General features: G+C 31.2%; 1 protein-coding gene across 39 annotated transcripts in view; it reads right to left on the bottom strand.

Annotated features, from left to right (window-relative positions):
* Positions 1–16,837, bottom strand: part of LOC121127331 (uncharacterized) — a 61,823-nt gene that overhangs the window by 15,931 nt on the left and 29,055 nt on the right. For 24 of the 39 annotated variants that reach the window (XR_005867780.2, XR_011782915.1, XR_011782916.1 and 21 more), the window contains one exon: positions 3,211–3,659. Coding sequence is in view for 10 of the 39 variants with exons in the window: in XM_040722664.2 (XP_040578598.1) it covers positions 3,627–3,659 (33 nt within the window). In the remaining 29 variants the exon portion in view is untranslated. Of the gene's footprint in view, positions 1–920; positions 1,284–3,210; positions 3,660–6,346; positions 9,370–9,441; positions 9,518–13,072; positions 13,293–16,837 lie in introns of those variants that run through there. The other 15 variants (XR_011782894.1, XR_011782906.1, XM_040722665.2 and 12 more) reach the window with 6 other exon arrangements.

Genomic DNA, 16,837 nt, shown 5'->3' with positions numbered 1-16,837 from the left:
AGTAATGCACCTAAATCACAAACTTAAACTAAAAAATGCAATTGTTAATGTGAGAAAATTGAAAGAAATTGCCCAATTTACGAATTAGTAATTACGAATATATTTAGTTCATAAATAGTACAAAAAAATTATTTTTATAACTGAAGGATTGTGTTGAAATATAATGGATTTAGTAAATTTATTTTAAAAATTATATTCTGACCTATTTTTCATTGAAACAAACTTTTAATTAATTTATTTTAAATAATTTTAGTATAGTAATCGTCGGAGGGTAAAAATTTACTCTATTAGTATTGTCCGATGAGAAAATAAAATACTATATTATGTAGTAATACAATTTGTTTTATCGAATTTCCCCCTAAATTGCCTCCTCTGTGACATCATCAAAATAGTACATTGGGTGTAGCATTATAATTAGCAATTGTGTATATCCTTCATGATAATAGTATGTTGTTATATAAGCATAAATAACGGGGAAAATATCTTTTTTGATACTCTGAATAAGTAGTAATATCACCGGACATTACTACATAATTAGCTTTTGCTCTAAATCTTTAAGATGGATTTATTTGTATCTTTTTTTTTTATTAGTATATTTATTGTCTAATTTTATGATTTTGACATTTACTTAATTATTAATAATTAGTTAGATCTCATCGGTAGAGATATATCTATCCTGTAAAGGGTTTTAAAGCTTTGAGTTATGCTTTCCCTTAAGAAATATCTCACTCAATCAGAGGAATTATATTTATTTCATGATATTCCTTTTGTTAAAAGAGATTCGTCACTTTAATCATTACAAAGAATTAATGGTGGTAATTTCCTGAGATGAAATTACAATTTTTAATAACCTCTATGAATTTTTTTTCTGTTGGACCACTCCTTCATTCTTTGAATTCTAGGATAAACATAAATACATCTTTCTTTCTTTTTTTCACCTTTGATCGCACTTTAGTATTTCAATTTAAGTTTTTCCAAATAAACCATTTAACATTTTTTTTCGAAGATTTTGCAAACAATTTAGGAGACGTATTAACTGCTAATTTTTATCAGATTTAGAAATCATTTAAAAGTTGGGCCAGCAGAAAGTATGGAATAGTTATCGACAAGTAAATTCAGATTAGTTATTAAAGGCCTTGAGATTAGTTATTACTCACCATCGAAACTTATCTTTCTTAGGAACTATAAAATTCCTCTGGAAATGAAGGAAGGAGACGAACCGCTCACAGTAACCGCCTCTATAGCTCTAGAAAGTAACATTTCCACTACTTTTCTATCTATACCTTCTTTAGCCCTGGACATAACAAAGGATTCCCTCACACAAATGAATGTAATGCTCCTTAGAGTTGAAATTGTGGTATGTAATATATTGAATTACGACGAGGATTCTAGATTTTGGGCATGTCATCTTTGTAGTTATAGAACTATAGTCCAGAAGATGTTGAAAATCGAACAACACAGTAAAAACCAAATTCATTAAGGAATTTGGAACTGTATACAAGTCATTTAATTAATTCCAATTATAGACGTTCCAATTTTACAGAAGATATAACCAAAATGCTTGTGGGAGGGGAACTTGGTATAAAGCAGTAAATTTACGTTTTCTATCACCTGAATTAAAAAATACTTTCTTCACGTCAGAGATGAGAGTGTTTGTATTTTCGAAATACTTAGGATAAAGCGCTGCTATTCTGTTCAGACCATAAGCTAGACAAGTGACATGTAATATCATTGGAAAATGATGTTTAAGGTTTTCGGCTGATTTAATACAATATGAAGCTCCGTCGGTAATGAAACATTCAACCTTTCGCCTCTGAAATCTGAGCCAAGAACGTTGCTGATACTTTTTACAGCAACGCGTATAATAGTTTTATTGTCGGCTTTGGTAACATTTTCCAAATTATAAAATAAGGACAACCCAAAAAATAACCATCTAAAGGACTAACCAATACGGCAGTCATTCATCACTGTCGAGTGTCAGTAGTTTCGTCAAATGTAAGAAATATATCTCAATATATATCACTCAATTTTTTTGTAAATTTTCGTCAACACTACTTTACTTTGAGATTCAATTGACTTGGTGATGAAGAAGCGAGAGGGAATTACTTTTCCCGTGTAAATTTCCATAAACTTAACCAAATTTGGATGATTAACGATATGGAGGGAAATATTGCAGGAGACAAACATTTTGGCTATATCTGTAGTAAAATTGGAATGTTCAGAAGTGGAATTAATTATATGACTCGTATACAGTTCCAAACTCCTTTCGTGAATTTGTTCTATCTGTGTTTTTCTACTTTGAACGTCTCCTGGAGTATAGTTCGAAAATTACAAAGACGGCATACCAAAAATCTAGAATCCTCGTCCTAACTCAATATATTTTTACCACCATTATCAGCGATCCAGAATTTTTTTTTTTTTGAAAAAGACATTTTGATGATTTTAGTACACAACTTTATTATTCCAATACAAGAAACTTAAGGATCTATTGTACTTACAAGACCAAATCTCAAGTCATTACTTCATCACGAAGTAACTTTACACGTTTCTAAAACTTATGAAAATAATCAATACCTAGTTCGTAGTTACAGGTTACTTATTTATATATGATTAATGATCATGAATTTTGATATGGTTTCTCCTCAAGAATGAAAAGATAATAATGATAGCTTCTAGTATTATAAGGATTACCAACTGCGAAACACTGCTCTGGCTTTTGAGGACATATAATATTCATTTATACTTATTTTTTTAATCCTTCTATTAAGTCTTCCTTGGAACTTTCTTTAGTGGACCTTATAATGTCGTTCGAATGTTTAGAAAATTTTTCATGATTTAGCAGAATGGTAAAACCTAATCTATTTCAATATAAAACCTTAAGCCAGATACTCATTGAAATGGGAAATGTGCACTGACTGCAAAATATATATCTTATATTAAGATCAGTAAGAGGATTTTCTTATGTTTCTAATCTGTTCTTATTTTCTATCTTTTCTTTCCCTTGTAATTGTATCTAAGAGTCAGTAATAAATTAGCCTCAGCATGTTCACAAGTGATTTTCTTTTTGAAGTGACTGAAGACACTACCGTTCTTATCACCGATTATGTCAGTCCTTGGGCCTATATACGAAACTGAACCAGACAGAACTGCAGTCTTCATTTCTGAGTAAGGACCGACACAACACTAATTAAGATAATGGATAAGCAGGTATTCAATTTCGAATTGTTGGAGATTTTTATCTTTAGTTATTATTACAATCATATGAAAAAATTATATAACAACATTTTCTATTTTTTTAACATTTATCCCTTGACTTAAAACATAATAATGTATAATTCCTCAAAGATTTAGACCTATTTTGACTCATGAATTACGTTCTAAATTTATTCTCCTTATCATCCAATTGAAACTCTTGAGGCTTTGATGCTTACATTTATCTTTTGAAGGGCGCTATCCTAATAATAATATATTCGAACTCCCTTTAATAAAAACATTTGACAAAGGGAGTACAATTAATTTTCCAATTACTTCATATTTTAATAGTTATTTAAAAAAAAATATATATTGATTTTAATGAAATTTGTATTATTGATAAGTATATACCAAATGTTTATTCATTGATATCTTCACAATCCAGCCACAATTGTGTGAGAAATTGCCTGTAAAAAATGAATTGGAACTAAATTAGTTTATACATTTAGAGTTATAAAAATTAATGACAATAATTCCACAATTACATCATTATAAATTTTGTTTAAATATAAATTTATATGTGCACAGACTTGCCATTTTGTCGAAATAATAATAAATTAATTTAATTATTATTGATACAGTTATACTGTATTATTATTATTCCCGTTTTATTCCAATTTTAAACCTTAATATGTTAATTATTCGCCAGGTATTAAAATTAGTAGTTGCTTATTAATTACACGGAAGGAAAATTAAATATTGAAAATATTTTACAAAAACTTTAATAACTCAATTAAATCTATTTTTAAGAGCATATTCCAAAACTGATCTCATTTTTACTTTTACATGGATTTTTGAGTCATCTGGATTTACAGTTATTCGGAACTGTATCGTTAAAAGTCATTTATTACTTACACGACCATCTGAAAATGAAAATTAAATCTATAAATGTATGTGAAAGCGTTTTATAATTTCACAAATATATTTACTGTTTCTGTATCTTGTTTTAAACGCAGGATAATACATTTTTTAAAAACGACTATTTTATTTACCTCTATATTCCTAATTTATCAGTTATAACAATGATGAATATTATAGTTAAAATTAAATAAAAATACTATATCAACACATCACAGTTTTTTATCAATTGTTAATATTTCATAAATATATAGATTGATATTCGGTATCTTTGTTACTTCGCATCATAAGAAAAATACTCGTTATGGGTACTTTAGGAGCCGAAAAGGGAATAGAAGTCGAGTGAAGTCTCGGAAAAATCAATTTGTATAAATGTTCTTGTTAAGTCGTTCAGAGTTAAACGTGAAGTGGGTTATATTGTAATCTCCTTTGAAATATAATAATTAATTAATAATCTTATTAAGCTTAATGATTTATGCAGAAAAATATATAATTTGAGGAGGAGTTTCCTTGAATATAAAATGCATCCAAATCTTATCCCTGAACAAAATCTGATAGATGTAATTATCGAAAATGGTTTTTAATGAATTTTTTCGTCATACAAGGAAATCATAAAGAAGTTTGGAGATATAAAAAACAATTTTAAAGATGCACTTGTTTACAGTAGAAAAAAAATCCTAATAAAATTAAGTATAAATTCACTTTCTCAAGAAAAACTTATTAAATGAGTTTAATTTAATAACTATTTTTTTAGATATATCTCAATACCCCTATAAGATGTGTTTATATATAAAGTAAGTAAACACACCAATCCCGAGAACATTTTTGAAATATAAGATTTCGAAGCATTAACTATCTGTTCGAAAGTAGAAACTGACTCGAGGGAGATATTACACTGTCTGAGTCAACTGGGGTGAAATGATGGAAACCATATCGGCAAAGTTATTTATGGAACTCTGAGGGTGTTCACAGAATTCCAAATTAAGGAAATTTTGGCTTGGACTATAAAAAATTATCGTTCTCAAAAAATAGTTTATGATAAAACAAGGGAAAACATTTTGATGAAGGGTTTCTCTTTTTCCAAAAAATTATGATTATTTTTAGTTTCTACTTTTTTCAACAAACCAGCAAGTTATATTTTTTTACAAATTTATAGATCAGCGAAGTTTTGTTATAAGATTAAGAAGGGAGAAGAGAATAAAATAATTTATCATTATATTTATTTTTCACTGTACGAGAAATGGGTGAGATGAAAAAGATTTTATTTAAATTTGGAATGTGGTATCCTTGATAGTGACTAATTTAAGTTAGATGAAATTAATCTATGTTGTAGGACTCAAAATTTGTTTTCGGTCCTTCACACTTTTTTTCTATATTTAATACTTTCACACTCTCTCTGTCCCCCTCTTCGGATTTACTTGTTTCTTCAAGTAAAGATTTTGTTTTCTTTCCCTCGGCATAAATAATTTGCTTCATATTAAAAAATTGACAGTCATTTCTTTTTGAAAGTTCTTCAAAACAAATATGTAAACTTAAGTATAATTAACTCTAATAGGAAAACGAAGATAATTTTTTAAATTATTTTTCCTATGTCCTTGTTAGTGACAGAGAGGAATTTATATTGATTTCCTTCCTCGTTCCCATAGTTCATATAATAAAACTTCAGTCCATCTGTTCTCTAAAAAATCTAAAAATGTTAGTGCAGTAGCGTTACTAGCTTTTTAAGCCCTCCCCAAATGATGAAATAACGCACCCTATAGTCGATGTTTTAATTTTTGGTTTTTTTTACTTACCGTCAAGTGATAATTTTTACAGGTCTATTTATGTCTGCTATTTCTCTGGAGTCCTTTGATTTAGAAAAAAATTACCGAACACATATTTTTACTAAGGTTTATAGAAATACAAGGTTAGACCATCATTTAATCGGGCTTGCTAGAATCTTCAATCTGATGTATTGTACCAACTGCTGAGCAAGATAGGCAGATTTTCTCATAGTCTTTTACGTCAATATTGGTACAATTTTTAATTTGATATATATAGTATCCACTGCAGGGAAAGAAAAAGGCAACTACTCATCTACTATGACGCCAATATTAAAAGCGTGGTGGAAGTCATCAGTCGTACACCCGTTATGGTATAGCTTTGTACTTCAATTAACCTTGATTTATACTAGTAATGTATATGAAACGTTTCGATTTCATTTCTTTAATCAATGAAATCTAAAAATAATAATTACCTTCTTTAGCCTCTGGACATAAGAGGAGGATTTAAGTTAAAAGAACCATTCATAAATCTGGTTAGCAACTTATCTGATGATAACACCTCCGGCCGGAATTGATGTTTTACTATAGCCACCTTTGCTATTGCGAATGCACTATATGAAGACGTGGGGTGTGAGGCTAAATTATTTATAACCACATTGCCTGACACGTTTAAAGGAGAGATGCCCTCTCCCAAACAAAACTCATAAAAATGCTTAAAGGTTGATGTGTATGTCCTCTTAGTCGAGGTACAAATTTCATAAAAAATAATATTAATTTCCTTAAAATCAAGACCCTATGTTAAAAGAGCACCCTCTAGATCAACCATGCCATTAACTCTGATAAGATTCTGAGGATCGTGGCCCGATAGAACTCTCCCGGGCAGCTCCCAATCTTATCGATTCCCTCGATACCCCCTGTTACTCTAGTAACAATTTGGCTTCTGTCCATTCGGGAATTATTAGAACTGCTGTGGAGAAACATTGTACCTTCAGTCTGCTTATAACTCTCGAAAGCAGTTGAATTGGAGGGAAGAAGTAACTATTTTCCTTCCATCTGATCGAAAACAAATCCAATTTTTCCGCCTTGTAATCTCTTATTCGAGATACGTATCCTGTAGTCACGTGGAAACCCCTTGACACGAATAAATCTATCTTGCTTACGAACCAAGAGAAATTATTAGGTTGCATACTTCTTCACTCAACTCAAACTCCCATGTTTGAAGAGACTCCCTTGACAAAAAGTATCCTTGCGTATTCTCGTTTGAAGGAATGCAGACAAAATCCGCCCAAATTCCTCTTTTCATCAGGCATTTCCGCGTTCTCACAGCAATATCGTTTAGTCGTTTCCTTTGATACCGCTCTTCATTAAAAATGAAACAAAGCTGTTGTATTATCAACATGTACTATTTTATGCGAATTATAGTAATCCATCTTAATGCTTTCAATATTGCAACATTTCGAGCTTGTTAATATCTAGATCTCTCTCATTCCCTGTCCAAAATCCCTGTTCAAAAGCACCATCTGAGAATGATATACCATACCCTGATAAGGATTAAATACTCTCCTTACTAGTATACAAGTCAATCTCAATTCTTTTCACCATAATAGGTCCTTCTTACTCTCGGAAAAGATATGTATTTCTGGATTAAAAGGGGTATCAAAATTTCCCTTTTCTAATTAGAATTGAAGATTTCTCTGGAAAAGTTGGGCAAATTCAAAAGCTGGCCTCACACTTTCAATTAATCCAGTTATTTATTGAAGGTTCCGGACAGACAAACCTTGCAGATAATAACAGATTCTTTGGATCGATAAGATAATGTATACTGCTTCTCCACTAATCCTTTAATATAATGTGTTCTTCATTAAACAATCAATTACATGTATCGAGCTTGTGAGTAATTGATCCTTGATTAATGAAGAAAATGTATATTGAATCTATTTTATGATTATTGAGGATGTAAATTTTCCTATGTATGTAAAGGGTTTTAAATGCTTTGAGTTATGCTTTCCTTTAAGAAATGTCTCACTCAATCAGAGGAATTATATTTATTTCATGATATTCCTTTTGTTAAAAGAGATTCGTCACTTTAATCATTACAAAGAATTAATGGTGGTAATTACAATTTTTAATAACCTCTATGAATTTTTTTTCTGTTGGACCACTCCTTCATTCTTTGAATTCTAGGATAAACATAAATACATCTTTCTTTTCTTTTTTCACCTTTGATCGCACTTTAGTATTTCAATTTAAGTTTTTTCCAAATAAACCATTTAACATTTTTTTTCGAAGATTTTGCAAACAATTTAGGAGACGTATTAACTGCTAATTTTTATCAGATTTAGAAATCATTTAAAAGTTGGGACAGCAGAAAGTATGGAATAGTTATCGACAAGTAAATTCAGATTAGTTATTAAAGGCCTTGAGATTAGTTATTACTCATTATCGAAACTTATCTTTCTTAGGAACTATAAAATTCCTCTGGAAATGAAGGAAGGAGACGAACCGCTCACAGTAACCGCCTCTATAGCTCTAGAAAGTAACATTTCCACTACTTTTCTATCTATACCTTCTTTAGCCCTGGACATAACAAAGGATTCCCTCAAACAAATGAATGTAATGCTCCTTAGAGTTGAAATTGTGGTATGTAACCACATTCAATAATAAAAAATATGAACTAACTTTTAGTTACAATTGACCAATTATGTAAGCATAAAATAGTTCCACCTGCTGAAGGTAACTGAAAAAAGTTATCAGATGGAAACTTAAACCCCAGATCTGAAAGAATTTGAATTCCTTTATCTAAAGTTTCAAAATGGAAAATATTCCTGAAGGAGGAATAAATCAAGGAAGTGTGTATAAGATCACGAGTTTTTTGAAATAATATTTTATTGTCCCCTTTCGTCCCCTCGGACCTATAAATTTCTTTGCAGGAGGTGGAAGAGCTGACACCGAAGAAGGCCCCATGATCGAAGGCACATTGGCCGACCCAGACTCAAAAGGTCTCTTACGAAACCCCGAACCCTTCTTCATTGCATTATATGAAACTTTGTCATTTCTATCATTATCCAGCATCAACTTAATAAGGGCAGTAATGAATAACGGCGATCAGGAGCCAAGACCTCCGCCTCTTCTTTAAGAACCAATGCCTTCAGGGGACCTTTCAAGGCTGAACCCATAAGTTTCTTTCTTGTATACCTGAAGAGTGTCTCTATTCACCATAAGTATTTGGCTGCACAAAACACATAACCCTCCAAAGAAGGGAAGTGTTCCTGAAAGGACGCTCCAAAAGCTTCCCACTCCCTAATACTTGATGCTATGGTTGCGATTAGTATATTGCCTTCCTTGTTCTGAGCTTCCTCCATAAGCATAGTCGAGTTACAGAAAAAAGGACAGGCCCGCACTAGCATGTTTTTTTCTTCATAGGGACTTATAAGAGGTCTGAAAGACTAGTAATGTAAATGAAACGTTTCGATTTCATTTCTTTAATCAATGAAATCTAAAAATAAAAATTACGTCAATCAATACTAATCTCCTGAAATTAAATGTTATCTTAATTTATTTTAATTACCCATTAGATAAGATTCTATATCTACGAGAATACGCATAGTTATATTCCATCTTGGAGAGGCATTTGAAAAATATCCCTGTCAGAGAGAATAATAGAAGAAATATTACGATCTGGAAACATAGGATACAGTTCCAGATAAAAATGTACGACGAGTAAACATTATTAAAAAGAACTACCAAACTATCCCATTCTACCAATTATTGCACTCATTAAAAAAATGCAAATATTAAAATAGATTGAAACTAATAATAGGTTGGGGAAAAAGTAATTTGGTATTTTTTTCTTTTCTTCAATGTTTTATGCGAAGTGTTACAATCGTTTGATTTAAGCCAATTATGCCCATTGAAAAGTTGTTGCCAACAAGAATCCAACTTCCTAATCGCCTTCTCGTAGAAGCCCTTGTACCTATGGGCAAAATTATGGGATAACCAATTTTCACAGGCCAAACTTGTATCCCAAGCGCTTTAACAATATACAGAAATAGGTGATAGTCACTTGGTGCCAGGTCTGGATTGTTGGGTGGATTCTTAAAAACATCACATCTAGGCTCCCTGAACTTCTGGCGCGTCATCAAAGATGTGTGCCAACTGGTGTTGTCTTGATGCTGTCTTATTGTCTCGTTTTGACCAATGCTCGGTGCTTCTGTTCGATAACTAGCTTCCAACGGTCGAGTTGTTAACATGTTGTGCAACATGAACCGAAAGAGTATCGGTATACAATGTAAATTTTCTTGGTCCCTTTTGACGCGTTTTTTCCTTTCAAATAGTAACAATTTAAAATATGTCTAATGTGCTCCATTGAGAACTCCCTACTCGACACATGATAATTCACGACTGAACTGGCCAATTCCTATACTGTCCAAACCCGTTTGCAGTATACACTTACACCTCTATAACCCTTATGGTATAATCTGATGTGACCGATAATGAAAAAGATTTACTAGGTTTAATAAAGAATAAGGAATACATAATTACTTTTTGCCCAACCTAATATGTAAAATAAACGACAACTGATTAATCCAGGGTGAAATTTTTTATTATTACGTTTATGTCAAACATGAAATTTATCTTTGAGTGCAAAATCCAAAACTGAACTCAGTTTTTCTCTCACCCACCTGGTTTTTGAGATATTTGGGTGTAAAGGCATTTTGAGTCATTTATTAAAACTTGCAGTAAAAAAAAAATTAATCGTAAAAACACAATTTTACGTATCTGTATGATAAATAGACTTCGAAATATTTCCATTTTTACGCTGAGCAGTGATGAAAAACGACACTCTTATTTAGACCCTCATAAGTGGGGTTTGTCATAATTTTGGCATTTTCCCCGAATCTTTCCACGTAGTAACCAATTTTTTTTGTAAATACTGTGTAACCTCAGTCGGAAAAAGTAAAAAAAAAGCCAAAATATCATCTACTCATGATCCTTTGTATCAAATTTAATTTACTAAATTATATATTCTCTTGTAAATATTATATTCTGGAGATTACTGGAGATTAATTTACATTAAGAAAGGTTCTTCCTTTTTTGTTTCTAGAATTTTCTGGAATGCAGAGTGAAAATAACTAACAATATATTCAATATTCAATCAAAATGACTCCAATTTCGGTAGGATTTCATATTTAAATTAGATCTCAAGCATCTCAAAAAATTCAATGGTAAAAATGTAATTAATTAACAAATTGCTTGATTTGACAAGAATTGATCCATAATTTAAAAAGCATTTTAAAGATAATCCCCAATGTATCAGTAAAATATTAAATCAAATAAACATTCATTTGATAATTTATGTACTTACGGCATTACATATCACTATGACTCAAACATTAATACCTGACCTGTTATTTTAACAATAAAACCTTATATTTTTCTATTTGATCAAAAATGTGCTAATTGAACTGACCAGGACTTCACCCTTTTTTTATATATCTAACTTTTAAAAATATATTATTTTCAAATAATTATAAAATATGTGAAATATGCTAATATGTTTGAAGATTTTTATGTAGCATATCGAGTATAATATGAAATGTTAAATTTTTAGTGACCTATGCGCTCTAAATAGGCTATACCTGTATGGGTCCAAACTAGCGCAAGAAGCAAAAAAAAAAAAAATAATAATAATGTGGATTCGGTAGTTAGTGATTCGGACTTTGACGGATTTACTGAGATTGAACTTTTGGAGGCCAAACAATGGCATGAAAATATTTTTAAAAAGTATGCAAGATGTGTCTGACATTAATTTCGAATGAGGATATATATTAGGAATTTAGTGAAAATGAAGACCACATAAGTGATCTTCCTATGGTTACTGGAAATCTTGTATGGTTAAAACACTTCCAAATTTTGAAATCGGTCCATTTGTGGAAAAAACAGGCCCCCATTGACAAATTAAGCCTAAGTGCCATGGCGTTATATTTTCTTTTACTCTTTCTACCTATATTTTTTTTTTATGTACTGGCAGAAGAGACATATAGATATGTGGGGAAAAAATGTCTGAGAATGGAAATGATCCCAGATAGGAGCCTTCTAACACTCATAAGATATGGGTATATTTATTTATCAATATTATTATGGGCATATGTTTTCTCTCCAGGTTATGGGATTATTGATCAATTGATCGACAATTCAATTACCCTCATATTTCATCCATTCTTACAAAAACAAGGCTTTTGAAAATATACCACTATATTCACCTGGGTCATACTTCATCCAAACCTGTACTAAGTTATCCTAAATATAATCTTATAAGGTAAAAATTTTAATTGAATCCCTTTATTTCCAAAACAATTTGAAAATTATCAACTTCGGTGAAATATTTCAGTCGTTGAAGGTATGGTAGGATTCAAGGTACACGTCCAATTTACCAATATATCCCTGCAAAGCTCACAAAATGGGGAATGAAAGTTCGGGAAGTTTGTGAATCTGATTCTGGTTATCTCTCCAAATTTAAACTTAAAAAAAAAAAAAAAAGGGCAGTAAAGCATATTGACTTTTGTATTATACTGTTTGGAATTTGTCAAAAACATTAAATGATCAAAATAAAACTTTATATTTTGACAAAGTTTTTTCAATTGTAAAATTAGCTAACGACTTGATTAATTTGAACACATAAATGTGTGAAACCATTGTGAACAACCGAAAATACCTTCTTAACTCTACCAAAACTGCTAAATCGGAAAAATCTGTCGAAATTATCCAACTGAAAAAAAGGATGTCTACTTCGGAAAAGCTTGGTATGGAAAAAAATGGAAGTCACTTGTAAATAAAGGCTACAATATATATTGGAGGGATTCACAAATTCCATCATATTTTCTCATATTAGCCAGTAGAAAAAAATTACAAAAAAGTGGTGGTGTTATATACTAATATACATAGTAAATCTGTTCATGGTAAATTCCTAGATTTATTCTCAAAATTGGAGACGAAGCCAGGGTCTCCAAAAGTTATGATCTTTTGCAATTCCGTATGGATGATGGAGAATTCTTCAAAAAGCACCAAGTCGGAAGAAAATCAAGTAATCCAATCTTAAAAGTAAACTTATCACATCATGAACTAAGTAAAATTAATGGCTGTAAAACAATTTTCAACCTAAGAGTTACCTACAAATTAATGAAATGAAATGTAATAAAAAGTGCACCATATATGTACATATGCAATGTATTGTGTGTGTTTATGAACATTGTATCAAGATACTATATAGGAAATTTCCTGCCAATGTAACAGAAAAAAAAGTTATGTGTATAAGAAGAAAAAAGGTTGAATTGAAACATTTTTTTAGTTAATAGCAGCACATAAGGTAGCCAAATTTGGGTAAATAAAAACACTAAAAATTACATATATGCATAATTCCTTAAATTTTTTATGAAATAAAAAAGATTTTACCCGATGTCACAGATTTGGATGTAATTACAACCAAAATTAGATATATATCTAATTAGCTTAAGTTTTTAATTCAGGGGTTAAATTGATCTATAGCTGGAGTTATGATTATCTTAAATTCAGTCCTGATTTTCTGCAAACTTCCACATCAGACCACGTTCTCATTTTACAAAGACTTTACTCCTAGTGTACATAATCTAATAGAATGATAACTGGGAGATATAAATCAATATATATTTCAGTTCCTTGATTTTTATTTTGAACAAATTGTGTGAGAATTATCTATTGAGTAATAACGTAAACCTTATCCGGATTTTCGATTCCTTTACTCAAACATTAATAGCAATAGTCTTCCAGGGTATAATTTTTTTTAAGTTGATGAGAGAACACTCATCCCTTCCTTTAAGAATTCCAGTTAATCGTAGAGTGACTATGTAAATAAAAGAAAAAACTAATAACAAACCAAAAATTAATGTAAAGTAGAAAAATTCCATTCTCCCTATCCAAGCTGGCTCCCTTGTGTAGGAAATATCCTAGAATACTAATCGATTGCTCTGTATATTTCCCGAACTCGTCCTGGATCGGTTTTCCCCTAGACCGGGTCGGATAGAGGATTCAGAGGACGCTCACAACCAAACTATCATTTTCTCTGCATTATGAGTGCCAGCTCTAAGTATTTATGAGCTAGTCTAGGACGTTTAACTTCACCATGTACTCCACGAGAATATTCCTCTACACGGTTTAATAAGTTGAATCCTTCAGCTTTTGTAGAACATGTGTCTGCTTGGCTCGGTTTCTAATCAGCAGAAAGAGTAAGTCCTCATCGTTGGATCTGCAAGTGACTTATTTAGAAATAATGAGGAGGTGCACATTCGATACCGGATAAATTTTTTGCCTCATTATTATCTTTTGGACTCATCATATTCGTTTTGGGTGCGTATTCACAAATTTTCTCCAGAGATTTAACGAATTTTTTGATTCATTCTGCCAACTATCGTATAAGAACTTGAAGATTTAGTCCTTCACAGAATTCCTAACATCATCATTCGTAAGGGATTTCAAGCCAATGGTTCAATGGAATAAATGGACCATATGACATGGTTTGTATTGTTTTGATCATTCATAATACTGTCATGAGATAAACTCTCTTGTGCGGGGGATGAAAACCATAACTGTCCCACTGAAGTCAATCTGGGAAATTTATGGCTGTCTTCAGGACTGATGAAACGGGTAGTATAATTTACAAGTTCGTTTGGACCAAGAAGAGGGTGGACTGAAGACATCAAAGAGGACAAAAATCTACCCATGTTCCACCACATGAAGACCCTTTCACTATATGTGACGCCTTCTGTTGAGTTAGTTTCATTTTTATTCGTAGCACCCAAAAATCTTTACTCAGTCGTAGACGTCTGAACCAAAAGGATTTTAGTGATTTCCAAAGTGCCTTTGGTGGAGTAAATCCAATGCCCAAATTACTAATAGGGGTGAACGTTATTTTTTGAGATATATAGGGGTTTATTGTGCTGCAGATAAAACCTCCAGCTCATTTTCATCAGAATCCCTCCTTTAAAAAACCAGCTGAACATAATATTTTCTCACCTTATTTTCTAGCGAGGCAGACCCATAGCATAGACAATATAGGCAAACGCTAAGGCTACCGTTCAATCAGGTGGTGCCAAAGTGGGTTCGAGGAAAAAAAGTAAACCCAAACCTAAGCTGACTTTTAGGTCAGGCTCAATTTTTCAAATATGATAGTTTGCCAATAACGTCTGGCCTGGTGAGGTTTTGATTCTTAATTGACGACCTAATAGGGTTTCTTTTTTTTTCTCCCTGAATTTTTTTGGAGAGGCCTATGATTATATTTTAATGGCTTGCTGATTTTTTTAAAAACGCCGTAAATTCCTCGTATGTGCTCATCTTCCATATACTCATAGTGGTCTTAGCTTGTCTATAGTATTAACCACTTCAGACAGATGGTTTCTTGTATAATTATTTTTATTATTGATACAGACATTAATACAAGACTTAAGGGGGGACCTGTGTGAGAGAATAAAACTATTCCCCAATCACTTGTCTATATTTTTGTGCTACAACCCGACTTGAATCCACTACTCCGACCAGTTAAAGACTGCATTAAAATGGTATACATATATTCATGCTGTTTTAATCTATTTAATAAATTTGTAACATATGTCGACAGTTTTTCGTTTTGTAAATATTTCACCTTTATATTTTGCATGGCTATTGATATTACATTATTTAATTTTTTTAATATATTATTAGAAGTCTTTATTATTACTTAGAATAATGTCTAATAAATGTCTAAGAGAGTATAATATTAAATATACATATTGTTGGTTAAGATCTTGCAAAAGGCACCAAATTGATTTGGAATGGACTGGTTCGATTGCATACCTGATCACAATAACAATAATCCCACCACAGTTTCCCAGCTCCATTCATCATTTTATGAAATAGGGTATGATAGCTTAGGGAAGACTCTAATTTTCTACGTATTTATTCATTTCTAATTATAATTGCTCCCGATTTCCTTAAAGTCAGCTCCATCAAAAACATATATGAAATAAATATTTATTTCAAGTTTAGGCCAAATATAATTTTTCAAAGCCAAATTGCTTCAAAAAAGGCTAATCTGCTTAAAAAAATTGCGAGTCAAATTTTTCCTCCAATGCATAATTTGATAGAATGATTGTTTTTTAGAAAATAAATCGTGTTAAAGTCTCAGAAAATACAAGATGACATAAAAAAAATATTGTTTGCACGTAAGATTTGCATTTTACACGTTATTACGATATTATGACAAATTTGCTAAAGAATAGTGTTTGAAGTGAGAATGATTATTATGCTGCACTTAAACATTTAATGAGCCGCAGCCTTCTACATCCCTGATATAGACAGTACTTTTATTGTTTATTCATCTAGCGAGGTCTCCAAAATTATCTTTCAGCCAAATATAAAACTCTCCGTCCAACATGGACAATAACAATGATCCTTCTATGACAAATGGTAAATAAACTACAAATGGTTTGTATAGACATTTCATAGAAAGTAATCAATGAACAAACCAATTGAAAGTTGTAAGCACAAAATAAGATAGATAATTTTTGAATATACATATAAAACTATATTTTAGCCACCATCAAAGATAATAATTTTAATTATACCCATAATCAAGAAAAAAAGATGTAGTAATCTTAGCAAAAATAGTCAAAAAGTGACCCCTTATGGACAATAAGAAAATGAACGCTGTTGAATTTTTTTTTCACTTCATCGTTCATTTCTTTTTCCTTGTTCGTTGTTCATTTGTTCAAATAATGAACAGAAAGCGTGAACACCGTTGGTTTTTACGTTCAATGTCCAAGCCTGGTTAACTTTAAGATCTTTAATAAGCTTATAATTTTTTCGAAATTCAATTTATAATCAGTTGATTCATTAAAATTTTTGTTACAACAAGATTCATTTGTATGTTATTTAGATCTCTCTAGTGCATATTT

Source organism: Lepeophtheirus salmonis, chromosome 12, assembly GCF_016086655.4.
Source record: "Lepeophtheirus salmonis chromosome 12, UVic_Lsal_1.4, whole genome shotgun sequence".
Classification (NCBI taxonomy): domain Eukaryota; kingdom Metazoa; phylum Arthropoda; class Copepoda; order Siphonostomatoida; family Caligidae; genus Lepeophtheirus; species Lepeophtheirus salmonis.
Note: the sequence above shows the minus strand (reverse complement) of the source record. Positions and strands in the feature narration are given on the sequence as shown.